The sequence below is a fragment of the Triturus cristatus genome, chromosome 3_1, assembly GCF_964204655.1.
Source record: "Triturus cristatus chromosome 3_1, aTriCri1.1, whole genome shotgun sequence".
NCBI classification, from domain to species: Eukaryota; Metazoa; Chordata; class Amphibia; order Caudata; family Salamandridae; genus Triturus; species Triturus cristatus.
Window position 1 is genome coordinate 994,095,486 of NC_140583.1, and position 22,777 is coordinate 994,118,262.

A 22,777-nucleotide genomic window follows, 5' to 3' on the forward strand; every position below is an offset into this window, starting at 1 on the left:
TTAACAATTTTGATCACCTTGAATGGTCCAATGTATCTGAGTTGAAGCTTTTGAGGATCTTCTATATGTACACTTTTGGTAGCTAACCAAGCTAGGCCTCCCACCTAGAAGGCTGGGGCTAGACATCTGTGATGGTCTGCTTGCTGTTTCATCCTTTCTTTTGAACACTGAAGTTGTTCCCTTGCTACCGTCCAAGTCTGAATAAGATGTTTATGATTATCACTGGCAACTGGGACAAGTCTGTTTCTTGGGGGTAATTGTTCAGAAATGTTCTTTGGACGATATCCATAATTACAGAAAAATGGTGAAGCGCCAGCGAAAGAATGAACACTTATATGCAAATTCGGCCAAAGGTAAAGCTTGAACCCAATTGCTAGAGATTGTAGCTATTAAACAACACAAATATTATTCTACTGATTGATTTTTTTCTCTCTGTTTGTCCATTGGTCTGTGGAAGGTAGGCCAATGGCAAATGGTGATCTATTTGCAGAGTCGTGCAGACCTTTTGCCAGAATTTTGCCACAAATTGTGGTCCCTGGTCAGAAATTATCTCAGATGGTAATCCACGAAGTCCGATTACATTTTGGGTGAATATGTCCACTAATTCTTTGGAAAATGATTTTCTCTTAAGTGGGATAAAGTGGGCCATTTTAGAGAACTGAAACATAACTACCAATACAGTTATCACAGGAGGGTCAGTGACAAAGTCCATACTGATGGAATCCCCGGATCCAGGAGGAATTGGTAGGGGTTGCAGAAGGCCTGTTGGATAAGCGTGTTGTACTTTGGTTTGTGCACACTTAGGGCAAAATTGCTCAATGGTCTTCACATCTCTGGTAAGGGTATCCCACCAGAACCAACAAGCACAAAGTTTACTTGTCTTAAATTCCCCAGGGTGGCCGGCTAGGAACGAGGAGTGAGGGTCGAGAATCTTTGTGGCTTCCCTCACTTCTACCAGGAAAGTATCTGACTCTGAATTGCAACTACCTATAATCCTATCTTGGGAAATGATGTGCAAAATTATTGGTTTTTCTTGCTGCCTGGTGTGGGTTTAAAAATGAGTGATAGTGCATCAGCTTGGGATTGTTTAGTTGCAGGTCGAAATTTTATGACAAAATTGCATTAATTAAAAAACACCAGGACCCATTGCATTTGTTGTGAAGTGAGGGCTTTGACTGATCAAAAGAACTGGAGACTCTTATGATCTGAATAGATCGTAATGGCATGGTGACCCCCATCAGGTAATGCCTCCACTCCCAAAAGACTAGTTTGATAACCAGTAATTCTCGCTCTACTATTGTATGATTTTGCTCTGCCAGGAGGATTTATTTTTGGAAAAATAGGCTGATCTGGCCTGATTCTTCATCTCCGAGTGAGCACCCCGCCCACAGTCTATTGAGAGGCATCAGCTTCAACAAAGTAGGGCTGACTGGGATTAGGGTGTTGTAATACCAGAACAGAGGTGAATCACACCATGCAAATGCTTGGTTAGCATCTGTAGTACAGTGAACGGAACTCCTTTCTTTAACAATGCTTTGATTGGGGCAACAACTTCAGAGAAGTGGGTGATGAAGTATCAACAGAAATTGGTAAATCCAATCAAGGTTTGTACATATTTGAGACATTTAGACACTGGCCATTTTAGAATTGCTTGTACCTTCCTTGTGTTTATTTGAAACGCCATAGGAGTAATCACAAACCCTAAGGACTCCACATGAGAAGCGTGAAAGACGCAATTATCCAGCTTGGGAAACAGATGATGTTTGCACAATTATTGTAAGACTGCTATTGTTCAGTTTACAAGTAGATCAAAATATCGTCAATATAAACGATGCATGTATGAAACTCCCCATTTTTCCTGCGGAAATAAACACAGGGGAGGAGACTGGTGAGGTGGAGTTAAGAATAAACCTGCAAGATAGCAGTTCCTCAAGGTACTCCTTAGGATGTCTTGTTTCAGGCTCAAAAAGAGCATAAATCCTGCTAAAGTGTAGCGTGGTGCCAGGTAACAGTTCGATCCAGCAGTCAAAACTGCGATATAGCGGCAACATAGTTGCTATCACTTTGCTGAAGACATCTGAATACTCTAGTTACTGGCTAGGGAGGTTTTAAGGACTCTGTTCCAGAGAAGCTGCGCAAGTCAGCAGAGTAACCCAGTCCAGGGTTACTGTTCTTGCCCCCCATTCTATTTTAGGATTGTTTTGCTGTAGCCAAGGCACTCCTAAGATTGCTCCAAAAATCGGGGTGTCAATTAAGTTGAAACTGATACTTTCGGAATGACCGTTGTCACAAATGAATGTCACGGGTTCTGAGTGAAATGTGATTAATCCAGACTATAGGTCTGAGCCATTATCTGCTCTCACTGGTTCTGGTTGTTCTTTCCGCAAGAACGGAATTCCTAGGGCCTTAGCCAAGGATATATCCAGGAAATTCCCTTTGACCACAGAGTCATGTAGGATCAGAATAACACTTCCTGATCAGATTAGTTTTCACCATGGTTACTGTAATGGGAAATATTTGGGAATATGGGTGGCCACAACAGCAAGGTGGTTTGGGACCAAGGAAACAGGTGTTCTCGAAGAGTCGATCCCATCCCTCATCGAGCTCTTTAATTTTCTGACACTGCATCTGAGCGGTCTACCAAAGCCGCTGTCTTCTTGGGTGTCTTTGATTTTATTAAACATTCTCGACCAAAATGTCCCCTTTTCCATAATAAAGACACAGATTTTGTCTGAGGCTATTTTCCTTTTCCTCCTTGGCAGAGGACTTCGAACCCCTCCGATTTGCAAGGGCTTGACTTCTTCAGAGAGCTAAGTGTCAACCATGTGCTTCTTTTTGCCTTGGAAACACAGAATCCTAGGGTTGTCATTTCTTGACTTCTTGCCTTTCCTTTCTACCAGGTGATGATCTAATTTCACCACTAGTTCTATGAACTCTAAACAGTCTTCAGGAGGATCTACAATTTAAGAAAGAATATTGTTAGAAATTGGGTTGTTGGTTGACTTGGGTCTGAACCCAAGTCAAATAGCAACCACAATCCTAGTCAAGGTAAGTGTCAAGCAAACCCTAAAGTAACCTTTGGTCACTCTCTGGTAACGTGGCACAGAGCAGTCAGGCTTAATTTACAGGCACTGTATAAAGTATTTGTGGAACACTTCAAACAGTAAACTCAACAAATTAGAAAAATATTTCTGACATTAATAAATAAAACAAGATCAAAACAACATAAATCCAATAAGAAAAATTGAGATATTGATTTTAAAAGATTTAAGAAAAAATTGCACTAAGAAGTGTAAAGTGCTAAAATGGGCTATCTGGTCGTGCCGGACTGGGACGAAGCCAAAATTCAGGCCGACAGTGATAGAACATAGGACGTCTTCAGGGACCCAGTTAGGCTAAGGAGATGAATTGGTTCCAAGATGCGGCGAGCTGCAGTGCGAGATCCTGATGTGTCAACGTCAAGGATCCTATCAACGCGGCTTGCGATGCAAAGATCGCTGTGGAGGATGCTTTGCGCAATCAATGCGATGCATTGGCTCCGATGAGTGGGGAAGCTGCAAAGCGGAGGTCCGTCGGCAGTGTCAAGGCTGCCATCGACGTGGATGCAAGGACCTTGCGCCGGGGAAAGTGTCACGCAGTGGTGGTTCTGCAGCCAATGTGTGGGGTCCGATTCACGCAGCACTGGCGATGAGTCTGTTCCGATTCACACCGCACTGGCAATGCATCAGTTCTGATCCACACAGCAGCGGCGATGCATCAGTTTGATCCTTCCAGTCACAGCGATGAGTCGGTTTGGCAGGGGATGCATTTCTTCTGCTGGAGCAGACACTTTAGGCCCACTTCCAAGGGTCCACAACTGGGCTGGCACCACTGGCAGGGCAGACTCACAGATGACAGAGTCCAGGTGTAAAGGGAGGGTGGTTGGAAGTCTTTTATGTCTCTGAGACTTCAAATCAGGAGGCTAGCCAGCCAGCCCTTGAAGTCACTCTGGGTTTAAGTGATGCAGGTCCAGTCCTTCTCACCCTGGCAGAGGAAAGGCAGGCAGCAGGGCAGCATAACAAGGCAGAGGTCCACCAAATCAGCAGTCCAGCAGAGTGGCAGTACTTCAGCAGCACAGGAGTCCTTCTTACTGGCAGAATAGTCACAGGTCCAGAGGTGTGCTGAAGTGGTGGTGTCAGAGGTCCAGTACTTATACCCAGTTGGGCCTTTGAAGTGGGGAAGACATCAAACACTGGCCTTCTGAAGTGCACAGAGGTCCTGCCCTTTCAGCCCCAGCTCCAGACTTACTGAAAGGGAGTATGTATGTAACCCTTTGTGTGGGGACAAGACACAACCTATTCAGGTTTAAGTGAGACTGGGTCCAAATCCTTCCTCCCATCATCCCAGGGCCATCACACCTAAGCTCCCATTGTGTGTGGCTGTCTAGGGGGAATACACAAAGCCCAGCTGTAACGCAAGTGATTATTGCCAGTTAGTAGGCACCAAATTATTAAAGTAATAAAATTCAAACTTCCTAAAAGTGGCATGTTCAGAATTGCAATTTAAATTTTGACTTCACCATAAGTTGTGATTTTAAATCGTGATTTCAGAGACACCGGCTTTGGAGGTCTTATCTCTTCCCAATTGGAAATTATCCTAAAAAAATGTAATAAGATAATCCCAATGCTATCCTATGGGAGAGGTAGGCCTTGCAGTAGTGAAAAATAATGTAAGAATTTTTCACTACCAGGACATGTAACACTTAAAAATGCTTTTTGCCTTCCAAATACGTTGCACCTTGCACTCTGGGTTATCCATTGCCTACCTTAGGGGTGTCATATGTCACAGTGGGGAGAGGAGTTGGCCGAACAGCTAGGGTGATCGACCTCAAATCTGGCGAACTGGGTTTGAGTCTCGGCAAGGACGCACAATATCCTGTGATTCTAGGCAAATCACTTAATCTCCCTCCCCGTGCATAACAAAAAGGAATGTGTCCTCATGTAACGCAGCTGGTGCTTGTGTAAAGCGCTCTGATACCCGATACCTTCGTGTCAAGTTCACGCTATATAAAACAGAAACATGTATAAAAAGGAAAGCTTTGGGCCTGGCAACAGGGTGGTTTTGTCAGATTGACATGGCAGTGTAAACTGCGCACATAGGGTCTGCAATGGCAAGCCAAAGACAAAGTTAAAGGGCTACTTAAGTGAATGGCACTATCAGTGCTGCAGGCCCACTACTATCATTTAATTTACAGGTCCTGGGTAAGAGGGGTACCCCTTTAAATGGGACTTACAAGTAAATTAAAAATGGCAATTGGGAATAAACCGATATTATCATGTTTAGGGGAAAGAGCAAAGCACTTTAGCACGGATTAGCTGTGGCAAAGTGCAGAGAGTCCTCATTTTTGCTAGTATTAGATCAGAAAAATGGAGGGAGACAGGCAAAAACTTTGAGGGAATACCACCCTGAGGCTGTCAAGTCTAACATGGGGTTCCCCCAGCTGAAAGTGGGAAAAGCTACCCATCCCCTTGAGAGTTCTCTTCACTAAGGCGGAGGAACCTGGAGAGACCATCAGCATTGGGGTGGTCTGACCCTGGGCGGTGCTCCACCATAAAGTCCATTCCCTGCAGGGAGATGGACCACCTCAGCAGTTTGAGATTTCCACCCCTCATCTGCATTAACCATCTGAGTGGCCTGTGGTTTGCCTGAACCAGGAAGTGAGTCCCAGACAGGTATGGTTTCAATTTCTTCAGAGTCCAGACCCCAGCAAAGGCACTCCACCTCTGATTCTGGGTAAGCAGCCTCCTACTAATGAAGGCTACCAGTTGATCTAGGCCCTCCTCATTCAGTTGTGCTAAGACTGCCCCTATGCTGTGTTCTGAAGCGTCCATCTATACAATGAATTGATTGTAGAAATCAGGTGCCTGGAGTACACCTGGCTTCCTTAAGGGTACCCAAGGCTTTCTGACAAACCTCTGCCCAGATCACCAATCTGGGCTGCTTATTGGATGTCATTTCAGATAAGGGGGCCAACAATGGTGCCAAAGCCATTAACAAATATCCAGTAGTAGCGTGTGGGGCCTGGGAAGGCTCCCACTTCTGTTTGGTTTAGGAAGCTGCCAGGCCATGATAGTTTCAATCTTGGACTGGAGAGGCTGCACCGTGCCCCCACCTACCAGGTGACTCAGGTATATCACAGAATCCTGCTCAATCCGGCACTTACTGGCCTTGATCGTCAGGCCTGCCTGCTGATGGGCCTGAAGCACCTTGTGGAGATGTGCAGGTGTTTCTTCCAGCTGGAACTGTAGATGGCTATGTTGTCTAAGTAAGTGGCAGCACAAAAGGCCTTCTTATCAGTCAGGACCCTGTTAACCAACCTCTGGAAGGTAGTAGGGGCATTCTTTGCACCAAAGGGCATCAAGCAAAATTGGAAGTGGCTCTCTCGGACTGAGAATGCTAACCTCTCTTTGGCCCGCTCAATCAGACCAATCTGCCAGTAGTCTGCCCTCAGGAGTGTGAACGCCATCTGCCCACCAAAAGCAACTTCATCTTTGAAGCTCACCTTTTGGGCTAACACCCTAAGTGGCTTTCTGCAAAGGGGAGGTAAGACCTCACCCTGTAGCAGGCTGCTATTGTTCCTAAGCCTGGGAGTTGTTCACACTACTCCCCAGGTGGGCAGAATGCTGTTATGTTGGACAATGCCTGTGTAAGACCACTGGACATCCGGGGCACAGAGCGTCAACTTTCTAAAAGTTGCAAGTCTTTAATAGAGGTATTAAATTCAGCCTGGCCATCAGGTCGGGTTTAATGCCATGCTTAAATTGATACCTTACAGTACCTGGCTAGGTAGTCCCGGTCATAAGTTAGCCAGGCTCAGGGGTCAGCCGGTAAGCCTGTGTTAGTCAATGGGGCACTAGCCTTTCCACAGCAAAATGACAATTTAGAAGTGTTGTTGTTAAGACATATATAAACATACATGTCCTACTTAATAATATACTGCTTCATGCCTTAGGGCGCAATAGTCCTCGCTTAGGGGGGATTTACATGTATTGTTAAGGGAAAGAGTGGCTTTGCCATTATTGATAATGGCAAAGTCAAACTGTCAGTGTTACCACTGCCCTTCGAGTCTGCAGTGGCAGGATGGGAGCCATTTTGTACTGTGTCACACACAGGGTGGCACAATCAGTGCTGTACCCCTGGATGGACACTCTACATTACAAGCCCTTGGTACCCTGGGTACCATATACTAGGGACTTACACTAAATCAGTGTTTGCCAATTGGGGACATCCAATTCAACATATCTTTTGTAATGGGTAAGAACAAAGGTACTGGGGTCTTGTTGGTAGGCTTCAGTGCGCTCTCAGAATCGACCTCCTAGTCAATGGGGCCTAGACGGAGGTATCGGAACCAGGGGCTGCCAGAGGTATTTTCAAATGGTTAGGACTTCTGAGTTGGCGCCTGCCCCGATACACTCACTAACACTGCTAGAAAATGAACTGAATGCTACCCCTGCCATCTTAAGGTGTTCGGGCAGAGGGCGGTCCGATCTGCTTTTCTAGGGACTTGCATAAATGGCAGTGCCAACAGATAACAACAGTCGTGTGAGGAGTCAATCTTTGTCTTGCTTTATTTTATTTATTTAGAAGCTTATAAAGCGCTCAGCTACCCCCAACGGGGGTGTCCCAGTGCTGTGACAGGCGGACGAAGCAGGTACCAGGAAGGGTCTAAGGGCTGGAAAATAGCCAGGTCTTTAGAACACGTTGGAAGATAGTTTCAGGGTTGGCCGCACGCATAGAGAGTGGCAGGCTGTTCCAGTTTTTTGCAGTAATCACTGCAAAAGCTCTGCCACCCATTCTAGAGCATCGGAAACAGGGAGTCGCCAGGAGGAGAAGATGATTCGATCTAAGGGCATGGCTGGACTGGGAGTGCTTGAGTCGAGCTCTAAGGTAGGCTGGACCACGACCCTGAAACGCTCCGAAAGCTAGGATGAGATACTTGAACTGAATAGGTTTGATCATGGGAAGCCAAAAGGAGTTTCCTCAAATGGGACGTGATCGAATGGCGATATGGGATTTTGCAAATCAGCCTAGCCGCCGCGTTTTGAACAATCTGCAGGCGTCTAATCAAATATGCTGGTGCCCCCAGATAAAGAATATTCGCATAGTCGAGATGTGAAGTGATCAAGGCATGAATGATGGTCCGACGGGACTCCAGGGGCAGGAAGTGAAAGATTTTGCGGAGCATGTGCAGCTTACCAAAGCAGGCAGAGCAGACCTGACTAATTTGGGATTTGCAGGACAGCTCATTGTCAAACCGGAACCCAAGGCTCCTAGCCGAGTCTATAGGTTTAGGAGGGGGATTCAGCTCAGATGGCCACCACAGCGATGGAAGAGGGGGCCTTTTTTGATTGAAGAACAGAACCTCGGTTTTGTCTGAATTGAGCTTAAGCGTGTTCAGTGACATCCATTACATAGGCAGCATATGAAATTTGCAAATGCGGCTTCGAAGTGATCATCAAATGAGAGCACCAGTTGGGTGTCATCGGCGTAGGAAATCACTCCTACCCCACAGGATTCTACCAGGGCTGCCAAGGGGGAAGAGGTAAACATTGAAGAAGAGAGGTGTTAGAAATGGGAACCCCTGGTTGGCGTTGGCAGGTACCAGCGACAAGCAGGGACCCTTCACCTCTAGTCAGGGCGTAGGATTACCCCTAAGAATAACCCCTGCTCACCCTCAAGGTTGCGTGGCGCGAGCAGACAAGGCTAATCCCCAGGCGTTATACAGTTAAGCATTTGAGGGCATACACACATTAAACATATCAGTTGCACCACAGAGGTCTTTTTTTGTGTAAAAGATGTCTTTATTAATAAGAAAACACAAAAATAAAACCCAGGCGACAGTCCCGCACAACTTCCCTCGCAGGGGGACGCATATTAAGAGGGGAGGCCAGGGAGCCAATCCAGCAGCCGGTGTGTCAACCCTGTCAAGCAATCAGCCACACAGCTAGAAAGAGACCCAGACTAGGCCGGAGGTATCGAAGATAATGTCAAAGGCGGGCCCTCATTTCCGCCGGGTAATATGCCCCTGCAAAGTCCATGCTATCGGGCCGGGCCCAGCAATCGAGAAAGATCCAGCTCTCCCCTCTGCTCCAGGCGCCTTACCATAAACCAAACTCAAAAGAAAAGAGAAATCCCCCCAACCCGCAACCTCACCGACCCTCGCAGACCCTCCCACCCTCCCCCCAGTGGTGGTAGCTCTCAGTCATACGCAGGGCATTCTCCAATCGACAATCATACCTGGAACAGGTGAAGGGCTCGAACAGAGGGAGGACACACCGCTGCCGGAAACCCCCTAGAGAGAAAGCGCACTAGAGGTCCCCAGCAGAAACTGAAATTCTTAAAGGACCCCAGGAAGACATCAGCCATCCGTTCCACGCTCAGCAATTTCCACAACCTCGCATGCCACAAAGATATCGCCGGGGCTTCCCTTTTTTTCCAAGCTGCCGCCAGAGTGATCTTAGCCGCCCCCACACACAGCCAAAGGATCTTTTTGTCCGCACGCGTCTGGTGTTCGAGGAGGGGATCTCGGAGGCCCAGTAATACGTGAGCCACGGAATCCGCGATCGGGTAGCCCAGGATCTCCTTAATATGGGACAGTATCTCCTGCCAGTAGGGGCGGATGACCGGGCAATCCCACCAAAAATGGCGGAAGTCCCCCAAGAGACCACAGCCCCTCCAACACCTGTCTGAAGAGGTAGGGAAGATGCAGTGTATTTTGGCGGGAGTGAGATACCAGTCCATCATAGTCTTGAGGTGCGCCTCGCGCAGTTCCACCGAGTGATTGTGCCTGGTCAAATCTCGCCACAAGTGAGACCATTCTTCATCCGCGACGGCCCTCCCCAGGATGTCCTCCCATAAGCCCATATAGCGCGGCCTCGGAGAGAGAGCGGTGGCCAAGAGATGGCCATAGATAAAGGAGATGGCTCCACGCATCGCCGAGGTGCGCGAGAGAAAGGCCTCAAAGGGGGTGGGCGGCCTAACTGCCGCCTCTCTAATCGACGGAGACAAAGCCCAGTGCAGCAGTTGGGTGTGGCGGATCAGCTCTGTTTGAGGAACCCCATAATCCCGTTAACAATTGGCAAAGGTGAGCGGGGCAGAGCCATGAAATAAATGCGTAAGAGCGAGACAGCCCCCGCTTCTCCATGCGTCAAATGGACCCTCATGCATCGCAGGTGGGAAGGCCGGATTGAAATGTATGGGAGTAAAAGGCGACGGGAACGTAGTCCATCGCTCATCCCCAGAAACCGAATCCCAGACCTTAAGGGTGGTGCCGGTAGGTGTGCTGATGTACACATTCTGGGGCCTGTCCCCCTTAGGTTTCCAAACCAGATCCCATATCGTGCGCCCCGCCACACTTCTGTCCATGTGGAGCCAGTGTTTCTCTGAGAGCGGTTGGGTCCATTCCACCAAGATCCGCAATTGCGCAGCTTTATAGTAGAGGAGCAAGTCCGGGAGGCCCACCCCTCCCTCTCCCCGAGGGCGTCGGAGAGTGCCAAAAGAAAATCTAGCTCGCCCCCCCCTGCCATATAAAACGGAGCATTAGAGTCTTCACGCGACGAAAGAAATCAGTGTCCAAGACAATAGGGAGCGCCTGGAACAGATATAAAAGCTTTGGCAGGAGCGTCATTTTAATCGCATGTATCCTACCGAGCCAGGAGATAAACAACGGCTTCCACCGGTTCAAATCAGCACGTATCGCAGCCATGAGAGGAGGGAAATTGGCCGAATACAGCTTCCCCACTGTGGGAGTCAAGTGCACCCCCAAGTACAGTAATGAGGAATGAGTCCAAGGCAGGGGCGAGAGTGGTCGGAGGCGTTCCACCTCCGTCGGCGAGAGTGTGAGAATAAGGATACCACAGAGGTTTTTATAAAAATACGTAGGCTTTATGAAAATATAGATTCTATGCAAGCTTTAAGTACAAGACCATCAAATAACGTTTTTAGAATGCACGCAATACTGTTGTTAGATCAAGAGTGCTCTTATTAATGCTTAAAGTCAGGCTTGTGCAGCGCGTATTTCGCGGGCGGCCCCCTGGGGGGGATCGAGGTGAAATACGAGTCTTTTCAATGAGATGGACCCTCGGATCCGCAGTGCGCACTCTTAGGTGCGATGGGCACAAAATACCTGTCCGGCGCTTTGGACGATGCGGGGCCACGAACAGGCAGTCGTCGGCAGCTCCTGCAGGCAGGTCCGGCTCTCAGCAGCGCCGCAATGCGGGGCGTTGGGGCGGGACCTCCGGAGGTGCTGCGGAGGGGTCGGACTGCGGCAAAGTCCGGGACGGGGGATTCCCTCGTTAGCGAGGCTGCTTCTTCCCGGGCGGCAAGACGGCACTCAGCGGCCTGTACGCGACGTACAGGGCAGCTTCTCGGGTGCGGCACGGCCTCGGGGGGTGAGACACAGAGTGAGGGACGCTTGGAGTCTCTCCGACTGCAATGCGAGGTCGTGGCGGCTGTCGGCAGTGGTGGTGCGGCTCAGTCGTGAAGGGGAGAGCGAGTCAGGTGCGGGGCAGCCCCAGCAGGACACGGTGCAAGCTACGGCTTACTCAGCGGAGGCACGCGGTGTCGGGCGGCACCAGCACAGACTCGAGGCACTTCAGGGCAATGAAAAGATTTGCGAGGCACACTCAGCGACGGCGTCAGCGGGACACGAGCACAGGCAGTCCAGCAGCTCGGTGTTGAAGGGGGGAAAGAGGCCAATGGTCCTGGGGCTCAGTTCAGGGGGCAAGCTCGCTTCCAAGCCCTTGGAGATTTGTTCACAAAAGCACAAGTTGAAAATAAAGTATTTCTCAGTCTTTTCCTCTCCTTCTTGCAGCAAGGCACCCACCACAGGCCAGTCTCCCAGGTCAGAGACAGTAGCCCTCCATGCAGCTTTCCCAGGTCCTTCTAGTCGGGCAGTGGTTCTTCTTGGCGCAAACAGGATCTGATTTCTTAGGAGCAGGGCTCCTGCATTTATACTACATTTCTTTTGTTCTCCCAGGCCAGGGGGGCTCTTGCCTAGTTCAGTCCGGTTTCTGAGCACTTTGTTTTTGAGATGCAGGCTGTTTCTTTCAGGGTGCAGGGCAGAGCCATCAGACGCTCCACAGGGGGTTGAGCCAGCATTGTGGTGGCAGAGCACACTCCTATTCAGAGTCCAGGTGTACTCCTCCCACCCATCTATCTGCCAATCTTCCTATTCACCACCAGGCTACCTAGCCCTGCCCATCTGGGTTTCCCCAGCCCTGTCACTCACACAAGCCAGACAGCAGATACACATCACGCAGAGGCGGGCTGAAATGGTTAGGCAAGCAAAGGCCAACTTTCTAAAAGTGGCATTTGCAAACGCAGAATATTAAAATAAACCTTACTAAAAGATGTACCTTATTATTCTGAGTTCAGGCATACTAAACTCTATTTTCTAACATGTTCCCTGGGTCTGTTAGGATCATAGGATGTAACAATCTCAACAGCCCATTCTGGCCTATGAGAACAGGTAGCCTTACAATAGTGAAAAACGAAAATGGCTGTAATTCACTATTAGGACATGCCACACACATCAGGGCTTGTCCTACCTTATGCTTAGAATGCACCCTGCCCTTGGGCATACCATAGGGGTGACTAATATGAAGTTAAGGGAAGGTTTAGGGACTAGTAAGTGTGTGCACTTGCGCAGTCAGCATGACAGTACCAGACTGCACGCAGGTTCTGCAATGGCAGACCTTAGACATATTTTACCAGGCCGCTTCTGTAGGTGGCACAACCAGTGCTGCAAGCCCACCAGCGGCATTTGTATTTACACGCCCTGGCACTCCTGGTGCACTTTACTGGGGTCTGATAGTAAACCAAATAAGCCAACCATGGAATCCAACCAACATATAAATTTTACATAGGGAGCACTTGCACCGTGGCACTGGTTGGCAGTGGCACAGTGCTCTGAGCGGCCAACACCATAAAAACACATGAGGCACAGCGACAAAAAGTGAAAGGGAGACTCACGCCAAGGTGCCAGGTCTAACACGTGTCCCCTCCAGCTGAAAATTGGGGAGAACTACCTTACCCCAGGGAGTTCCTCATCACTAAGCCGGAAAAATCTGGACAGACCGTCCGCATTGGCGTGATCTGTACCAGGGCGATGTTCCACCGTGAAATCCATACCCTGTAGGGAAATGGACCACCTCAACAGCTTTGGATTCTCACCCCTCATATGCATCAACCATCTGAGGGGACTGTGGTCTGTCTGAACCCGGAAGTGAGACCCAAACAGGTAGGGTCTTAGCTTCTTCAGCGCCCAGACCACAGCAAATGCCTCACGCTCAATAGCACTCCATCTCTGTTCCCGTGGTAGTAACCTACTGCTAATAAAGGCTACAGGTTGATCTAGGCCCTCTTCATTAATCTGTGAAAGAACAGCCCCCACACCATGCTCTGAAGCGTCTGTCTGAACGATAAACTCTTTGGAGAAGTTGGGAGCCAAAAGCACGGGTGCCGTGCACATAGCAGCTTTCAGGGCCTCAAAAGATTTCTGACAGGTGTCAGTCCAAATCACCTTCCTGGGCTGCTTCCTTGAAGGTCAGCGCTGTCAAGGGGGCAACAATGTTGCCATACCCCTTGACAAACCTCCTGTAGTACCCGGGGGGACCTAGGAAGGCTCTCACCTCCGTCTGGGTTTTGGGCGACTCCCAATTCAGGATGGTTTCTATCTTGGGTTAAAGGGGTGCCACCTGGCCACTCCCAACTTGGTGCCCTAAGTACACCACTGAACCCTGCCCGATCTGGCACTTACTCGCCTTGATCGTGAGGCCTGCCCTCCGCAGCGCCATCAACACTTCCCAGAGGTGGTGCAGGTGTTCCTCCCACGTGGAGCTGAACACTGCGATGTTATCCAGGTATGCTGCACCGAACGAATCCAGCCCAACCAACACCTGGTTGACCAACCTCTGGAAGGTGGCAGGGGCATTTTTCATCCCAAAGGGCATAACCCGGAACTGGTAATGCCCATCAGGGGTGGAAAATGCTGACCTCTCTTTGGCCCCATCGGTCAAGGCGATCTGCCAATACCCAGACGTTAAATCAAACGTGCTGAGGTAGTTGGCAGCCCCTAGCCGATCTATGAGCTCATCAGCTCTGGGGATGGGGTGTGCATCAGTCCTGGTGACCGAATTGAGTCCTCTGTAGTCCACACAGAACCGGAGTTCGGGTGTTTCTCCCGGCGCTGCAGCCTTTGGGACCAAGACCACTGGGCTGGCCCAAGGACTGCTGGAGGACTCAATTACCCCAAGGACAAACATCTTGGAGACCTCCTCCTTGATGCAGGCCCTTACCCTGTCAGTCACCCTGTAGGCCTTGTGCCGCACAGGTGTACTATCCCCAGTGTCCACATCATGGACGCACCAATCAGTGACACCGGGAACCAGGGAAAACAGATCAGAAAACTGTCCCAGCAGCTGGCGACAATCGTTCTGTTGCTCAGGGGTCAGGGTGGAAGAGAGGATGACACCATCAACTGACCCATCTTGCTCCTTGGCTGACAGGAGGTCAGGAAGAGGCTCGGTCTCCTCCTCCATCCCAGCATCTGTCGCAAAGAGCATGCCCACTTGGGACCTCTCCAAGTGGGGCTTAAGGGGGTTGACATGAAGGACCCTTAAGGGGTTCCTTGGAGACCGCAAGTCCACCAAGTAGGTAACAGGACTCTTGCGCTCCACAACCTCAAAAGGACCGGTCCACTTATCCTGGAGCGCACAGGGCTCCACGGGGGCCAAGACCCATACCTTCTGTCCAGGCTGAAGCTCTACCAGAGTGGCATTCTGGTCGTACCACCGCTTCATCTCCTCCTGGCTGGCTTCCAGGTTTGCCTCAGCAAGTTCCCTGAAACACCTAGTCTGGTTCCTGAAGGCCAGCATGTAGCTATATACATTCTGGGGAGGTTTCCTGGGAGATTGCTCCCAGCCTTCTTGGACCAGACTTAGAGGTCCTCTCACTGGGTGTCCGTACAGAAGCTCAAAGGGGCTGAACCCTAGAGACTTCTGTGGCACCTCTCTGTAAGCAAAGAGAAGGCATGGTAAGAGGACGTCCCACTTACACCTCATGGGTTCCTCAAGACCCATTATCATGCCCTTTAGGGTTCGGTTGAATCTCTCAACAAACCTGTTTCCTTGGGGGTGTTAAGGTGTGGTGAACTTGTAGGTTACACCACACTCTTGCCAAAGGGATTTCATATATTTAGATATGAAATTGGTACCCCGGTCGGACACCACCTCTAGAGGGAATCCCACTCGGGAGAAAATTCCCATCAGCGCACGTCCCACCACGGGGGCCGTCCCTGTCCTCAGAGGGATGGCTTCCGGGTACCGGGTGGCATGGTCCACCAGGACCAGGATGAACCTATTGCCCATCACTGTCCTGGGGTCCAGTGGCCTTACAATGTCAATCCCCATTCGCTGGAATGGGGTACCGACCACAGGGAATGGCTGGAGTGGAGCCTTCTGCTTCCTTCCACTCTTCCCACTTGCCTGGCAAGTCTGGCAGGTCCTGCAGTGAGTGTCTGAACTACTGCGCATTTGGGGCCAAAAGAAGTGGGTGACAAGCCTTTCAAAGGTCTTGTCCTGCCCCAAATGTCCTGCCAATGGCACATCGTGAGCCAGCCCCAGTAGGAAGGCTCTGAAGCGCTGGGGTACCACCAGCACACGGGCTGACCCAGGCTCAGCAACCTTAGGCTCAGAATACAGGAGGTCGTTCTCCCAGTAAATGAAATGTGTTCCAGACTGATCACCGTTGGCCTGGTCTGCAGCCTGCTGCCGCATACCCACAAGACAAGGGCACTCTTTCTGCTCCCTGCAGAATTCCTCCCTGGAGGGTCCTCCTTCTTGCTGCCAATGGGTCAGCTCAGGCAGGTCCCCCAGTTCAGCTATCTGTTTCCCTGTAGGTTCCAGGGCATCCCCCTCAAGGTCTGCTTCCTCCTGGACCGTGGGAACTTCAGGGGCCGGTTTCCCGCGCCCCCTGCCTCTTCTCCCTAAGGCCGGTTCCTGGGCCTCCCTCTCAGGCTCCAGGTCCTCTTGAGCACCTCTACTCGCTGTCATGGACCATGTGGTGACACACGCCCAATTTGGCATACCCAACATCTCCAGGTGAGCACTCCACTCCACCTTAGCCCAAGGTGAGCTCTCCAGATCGTTCCCTAACAGACAGTCTACAGGCATGGCGGGCCTCACAGCTACCTGAAGAGTACTAGAGACCCCCCCCCACTCAAAGGGAACCTGAGCCACCGGGCAGTGACTCTCGGTGTTGTCGGCGGCAACAACCGGATAGAATGCTCCTGGGACAACCTGCTCTGAGACACCAGGTGGCGCTTGACAACCGTCACACTGGCTCCTGTATCTCTCAGAGCTTCCACCCTATGCCCATTTATGGTCACCCACTGCCTGTATTTCTTAGTGTTCTCAGGCAGCGGGGTGTTGGGGACCACTTCACGGTCTCCTAGTGAGACCAGGGACATTTCTACACAACCCCACCCACCTTGGACACCCATCTCTCCACCCAGGGCTACACTAGCCGTCTGCCGGGGGGTTGCACCAGTGGGTGCTGGTTTACCAAACTGGCGACACTTGGGATCATTGGCAAAATGACCCAGCTCACCGCATCTGAAACAGGTCGGGGGCCCTCTTTGAACAGGGGTACCTGTCGGGCCCCAGTCGGTTTCTGGGGTGGGGGAGGCTGAGAACCTTTCCCTTGGTTCCCTTGGGGATTACTTTGGGGCCTCCTCTGGAACTCCCTCTGTTTACCCTTGTCCCCCCCGTTCTTCTGCTGGGGACCCTGCCCACCATTGGCGGAGTCTCCCACGGGACCCTTGTGGACCCTGGTGCTGAGCCAGCGGTCCGCCTCTTCAGCAAGCTTCCTAGGGTTAGTCAGCTTGCTATCTATCAGGTGCTGGCGTAGCTCAGGAAAACAATTACTGGACAAGTGCTCCCATGCCATTAAATCAAGGAGCCCTTGGAAATCTTCAACCTTGCTACCCCTCACCCAACCATCCAGCGCTCTGTAAAACAAAAGTTACATACTCCACATACGTACTCCCAGGAATCTTTTTACACTCCCTGAACCTCGGTCTATACAATTCAGGAGTTAACCCATACCTGGTCATCAAAGCTTTCTTCATGTGGGGGTAAGAGTTATACATATCTGCAGGCAAATCTAAGAGTGTGTTCCGCCCTTCGCTAAGGAACCGTCCCCACAACCCCGCTCCCCAATCTCTCTCAGGGACCCGGTGGGAGGACATGGCTACCTCATAGGCCTTGAACCACTGCCCTATGTCATCATTCCTGAAATACTCTTTCACCACATCCTTAGGCATGTACACCCTTGGCTCTACCAGCACTGGTACTTGGCTGCCACCAGAGGGAGTTGTTCCCAAACTTTTCGCTTGTAGCTCCAACTCCTTCAACTTCATTTCATGTTGCATTTGGATCTTTTTTTCTTCCATTGCCAACCTTTGGCTTTCCATTGTTAATCTTTGTTTCTCCATTTCCATTTGACCATTGATTTTTGCCATTTCCACTTCATGTGCCCTGGTTGCGGCCCAGTCCGCCAACTCCTCTGGCGTCAGGCCACTACCACCTCCATGGATGCTTCCGGGTGGATCCTCTTCCACCACATTCCCTGGTGCCCGTGACTCAATCCAGGCCCTCAGCGCCTTTAGGTATTGAGCTTGTGCCTAAATCCAGTTTTGGAAATTCCAAATTTGTTGCAAAAGCCCTTCAGCTGTGCTACTGTATAGCTTTCTAGTTTCTCTTCTTCCCACTCTAAGTCTTCCATGTCACTTACACTAAGGACTATGGATGGCACTTTCTCTGCAACTTTGGAGCCAGGCAGGATTCAAAAAATGGGGGTTCTTGGCAAAGCAACAGAAAAGATCAACAGTAGGTGGCTGCGTTATTTGGTCTGAACTCACTACGTGGTGATTAATTATTCACGGTGTATAAGCCTCAAATGCAAATTCGAAAAAATCCGCACCGCTGCCTCCAATATTAGAAATGGGAACCCCTGGTTGGCGTTGGTAGGTACCAGCGACAAGCAGGGACCCTTCACCTCTAGTCAGGGCGTAGGATTACCCCTAAGAATAACCCCTGCTCACCCTCAAGGTTGCGTGGCACGAGCAGACAAGGCTAATCCCCAGGTGTTATACAGTTAAGCATTTGAGGGCATACACACAATAAACATATCAGTTGCACCACAGAGGGACACCAGGTTTTTATAAAAATACGTAGGCTTTATGAAAATATAGATTCTATGCAGGCTTTAAGTACAAGACCATCAAATAACGTTTTTAGAAAGCACGCAAGACTGTTGTTAGATCAAGAGTTCTCTTATTAATGCTTAAAGTCAGGCTTGTGCAGCGCGTATTTCGCCGGCGGCCCCCTGGGGGGGTCGAGGTGAAATACGAGTCTTTTCAATGAGACGGACCCTCGGATCTGCGGTGCGCACTCTTAGGTGCGATGGGCACAAAATATCTGTCCGGCGCTTTGGACGATGCGGGGCCACGAACAGGCGGTCGTCGGCAGCTCCTGCAGGCAGGTCCGGCTCTCAGCAGCGCCGCGATGCGTTGGGGCGGGACCTCCGGAGGTGCTGCGGAGGGGTCGGGCTGCGGCAAAGTCCGGGACGGGGGATTCCCTCATTAGCGAGGCTGCTTCTTCCGGGGCGGCAAGACGGCACTCAGCGGCCTGTACGCGACGTACAGGGCGGCTTCTCGGGTGCGGCGCGGCCTCGGGGGGTGAGACACAGAGCGAGGGACGCTTGTAGTGTCTCCGACTGCAATGCGAGGTCGTGGCGGCTGTCGGCAGTGGTGGCCCCAGCGGGACACGGTGCGAGCTACGGCTTACTCAGCGGAGGCACGCGGTGTTGGGCGGCACACTCAGTGACGGCGTCAGCGGGGCACGAGCACAGGCAGTCCAGCAGCTCGGTGTTGAAGGGGGGAAAGAGGCCAATGGTCCTGGGGCTCAGTTCAGGGGGCAAGCTCGCTTCCAAGCCCTTGAAGATTTGTTCACAAAAGCACAAGTTGAAAATAAAGTCTTTCTCAGTCTTTTCCTCTCCTTCTTGCAGCAAGGCACCCACCACAGGCCAGTCTCCCAGGTCAAAGACAGTAATCCTCCATGCAGCTTTCCCAGGTCCTTCTCGTCGGGCAGAGGTTCTTCTTGGCGCAAACAGGATCTGATTTCTTAGGAGCAGGGCTCCTACATTTATACTACATTTCTTTTGTTCTCCCAGGCCAGGGGGGCCCTTGCCTAGTTCAGTCCGGTTTCTGAGCACTTTGTTTTTGCGATGCAGGCTGTTTCTTTCAGGGTGCAGGGCAGAGCCATCAGACGCTCCATATGGGGTGGAGCCAGCATTGTGGTGGCAGAGCACACTCCTATTCAGAGTCCAGGTGTACTCCTCCCACCCATCTATCTGCCAATCTTCCTATTCATCACCAGGCTACCTAGCCCTGCCCATCTGGGTTTCCCCAGCCCTGTCACTCACACAAGCCAGACAGCAGATACACACCACGCAGAGGCGTGCTGAAATGGTTAGGCAAGCAAAGGCCAACTTTCTAAAAGTGGCATTTGCAAACGCAGAATATTAAAATAAACCTTACTAAAAGATGTACCTTATTATTCTGAGTTCAGGCATACTAAACTCGATTTTCTAACATGTTCCCTGGGTCTGTTAGGATCATAGGATGTAACAATTCTAACAGCCCATTCTGGCCTATGGAGAACAGGTAGCCTTACAATAGTGATAAACGAAAATGGCTGTAATTCACTATTAGGACATGCCACACACATCAGGGCTTGTCCTACCTTATGCTTACAATGCACCATGCCCTTGGGCCTACCATAGGGGTGACTAATATGAAGTTAAGGGAAGGTTTAGGGACTGGCAAGTGTGTGCACTTGCGCAGTCAGCATGACAGTACTAGACTGCATGCAGGTTCTGCAATGGCAGACCTTAGATACATTTTACCAGGCCGCTTCTGTGGGTGGCACAACCAGTGCTGCAAGCCCACCAGCTGCATTTGTATTTACACGCCCTGGCACTCCTGGTGCACTTTACTGGGGTCTGATAGTAAAACAAATAAGCCAACCATGGAATCCAAACAACATATACATTTTACATAGGGAGCACTCGCACCGTGGCACTGGTTGGCAGTGGCACAGTGCTCTGAGCGGCCAACACCATAAAAACACATGAGGCACAGCGACAAAAAGTGGAAGGGAGACTCACGCCAAGGTGCCAGGTCTAACAAGAGGGCTCAGAGCAGAGCCCTTGGGGACCCCACAACTCAAAGGTTTCTCCTCAGAGACAAAAGGATGGAGAGAGACTTGTTGAGTACGGCCGCTAAGGTAGGATTGAATCCAAGACAAGGGGGTGCCTTGGATCCCAAGGTTGTAAAGTCTCTCTAGCAAGATAGAATGAGAGACCGTGTCGAATGCCGCGGATAGGTCAAGAAGCACTAGTATGGCTGCTTTGCCTGAATCCACGCATTCGCGCACGGTCTCAGAGACTTCAAGGAGGGCAGTCTCAGTACTATGGTAGGATCTAAACCCGGACTGAGAGTCGTGAAAAAGATGACGGGATTCAAGATAGCTTGACATTTGTTCCTGAACTTGTTTTTCCAAAACTTTAGCTGGGGCTGGTAAGAGGGAAATGGGTCAATAATTTTTAAAGACAGACGGGTCAGCATCAAATTAGGGATAGGCACTAGGAGGGCCTGTTTCCAGATTGAGGGGAAGGTACCAGTGCAAAGGGAGGAGTTCCAGATCTGGTTCAGAGGCGATATAATAAGGGGGACTGAGATGTTAAAGAATTGCGCCGGGCAGGGATACTTAGGGGAGCCAGATTTGGAGGTGAGAAGCTTTTGAAGGGAAGTATCAATGGGGATAGGGTGGAAGATAGTCAGCGCTTCGCTATTAACCACCCCGGTGTCTGGAATAGGAGGCAGTTATGATGGGGTAAACGTTGAGTAAATATCCAAAATGTTATCGTATACAAAATCAGATAGCCCATTACATAGATCCTGGGTGGAGGAACTGCGCTCGAACTCGCAGACGGCTTGGTGAAATCTTTAACTATTTTAAAAACAGTTTTTGATGAGTTGCCGGTGATGTGGATTTTGTTGATGAAGTACTCTCTTATGGCAGAGCGCTTGAGTTTATGAAAATTCTTTTAAGGCGGCTTTATAGACTGGTTTAGCTGTGGGATCATAGAATGATCTGCTGCGCTCAAGTTTCTTACAGCGGCTTTTCTCGGCATGCAGCATCGGGGTAAACCAAGGGGCTGATGGTTTTTGTTTTGAGGAATTAATAGGTTTAAGGGGGGGGGGCAACAGTGTCAAGGGCCGAGGAGAGCCAGCTATTGAAGTTTAACACATCGAAGTCTGGCTCACCAGCCAACTGAAGGGGGGTAAAGGAAAGTGCAGGAGTCATGGTATTGCTGGTAATTTTAAACCATTTCCTACTGTAATCCCGGGTGGTGGAAGGGTTAGACGATCGAGGAGCTAGTTCTGCGCTCACCCACGGAATGTCTTTGTTTTCCAATGTTTTCCGATACTCTCATTTGACACCTTTTTTAAAACACACAGCCATGCACACAAATATACATGGAGGCACAGGTAGCAATTGTGTCAAATCTTGACAATTTTATAAATCCTACAGTGGAAAACAAATTAGAATGTACGTACCTGCGACCTGCACGGTTTTCTTCATTAGCCCATCATAGTCTCTATAAATGCTCACAGTCACATAAGCTCCAACGTCACCATAGCCCCAGATGACAGCTTTTGCTGGGGCCTTTTGTAGAACCATGTGATCTGCATAGTACGATGCAAAATTAAATGCAGCATCTAGGAAAACAAAAAAACCATCGTGAATTAATCAGAAGCGTTACACACAGGTTAGATAAAACAACTGCAGGTCCAGATTTATACATTTGAGAACTGGTCCTTGGCTTTTCTGAATGCCCTTTGTCCACTGCGACAATGCTCTATACTGTGCAGGGAGAAAGGGTCACAAACATAAAAGCCTACACTGAATTAATTTTTTATGGGAGCTAATATTTACCACTCTGTATGTCATAAACACGGAACAGAATTATGTTTAAATGGACATATAAGTATACATTAAAACATCAGAACTGTAAGTATTGTTCTGCTTTATTTCCCAGAAAGTGCTTAATTTTACTGTTTAGTCTGATTAAGTACACCTGAATTTTGCAGAACAGAAGGAATAATTCACAAAGTGCACAAGTTCAATTAGCATGGAGCTTTGTGTACCATTTCCATTGATTTACACATTTTTAATGATGTGCATTGCAGGCTCTTCACCCAAGTATGTGGGAAAATTGCGTTGCTTTCTTAATCACGGTTAAAATATGTTACCCTGTGAAATACTCAAACATGACAGGTGAGCGGTGGCGGAGCTAGCGGAGGGTGGGAAAGTCGGGTCCCCGCCACCTTTGGCTCGCATTGCTGTTCCCAATGCGCCCCTGTAAAGCCAGGATAAGTTGCAAGCATTTTACAATTGAAATGCAAGCATTTAATTTGCTAAAGTGGCCACACCCGTCCCAACAGCAGCACCAGTGACTCAATTTGCAAATTAATACTTTGCAATTCAAAACTATGAAACCCATTTAGTGACATCTTAAGTCCTTGCAATTAGTATTCCCCCCCCCCCCCCAATCACTTGTGGGTGACATCAATCCCTCTTTGGCTTTAATCCGAGTCTCACACCACACA

At 49.8% G+C, this 22,777-nt stretch overlaps 1 protein-coding gene across 1 annotated transcript in view; it reads right to left on the reverse strand.

Annotated features, from left to right (window-relative positions):
- The window catches only part of SIAE (sialic acid acetylesterase), a 399,874-nt gene that overhangs the window by 286,983 nt on the left and 90,114 nt on the right, over positions 1 to 22,777 (reverse strand). The window contains exon 2 of the mRNA XM_085645673.1: positions 21,725 to 21,886. Coding sequence (XP_085501799.1) covers positions 21,725 to 21,886 — 162 coding nt within the window. The remainder of the gene's footprint in view (positions 1 to 21,724; positions 21,887 to 22,777) is intronic.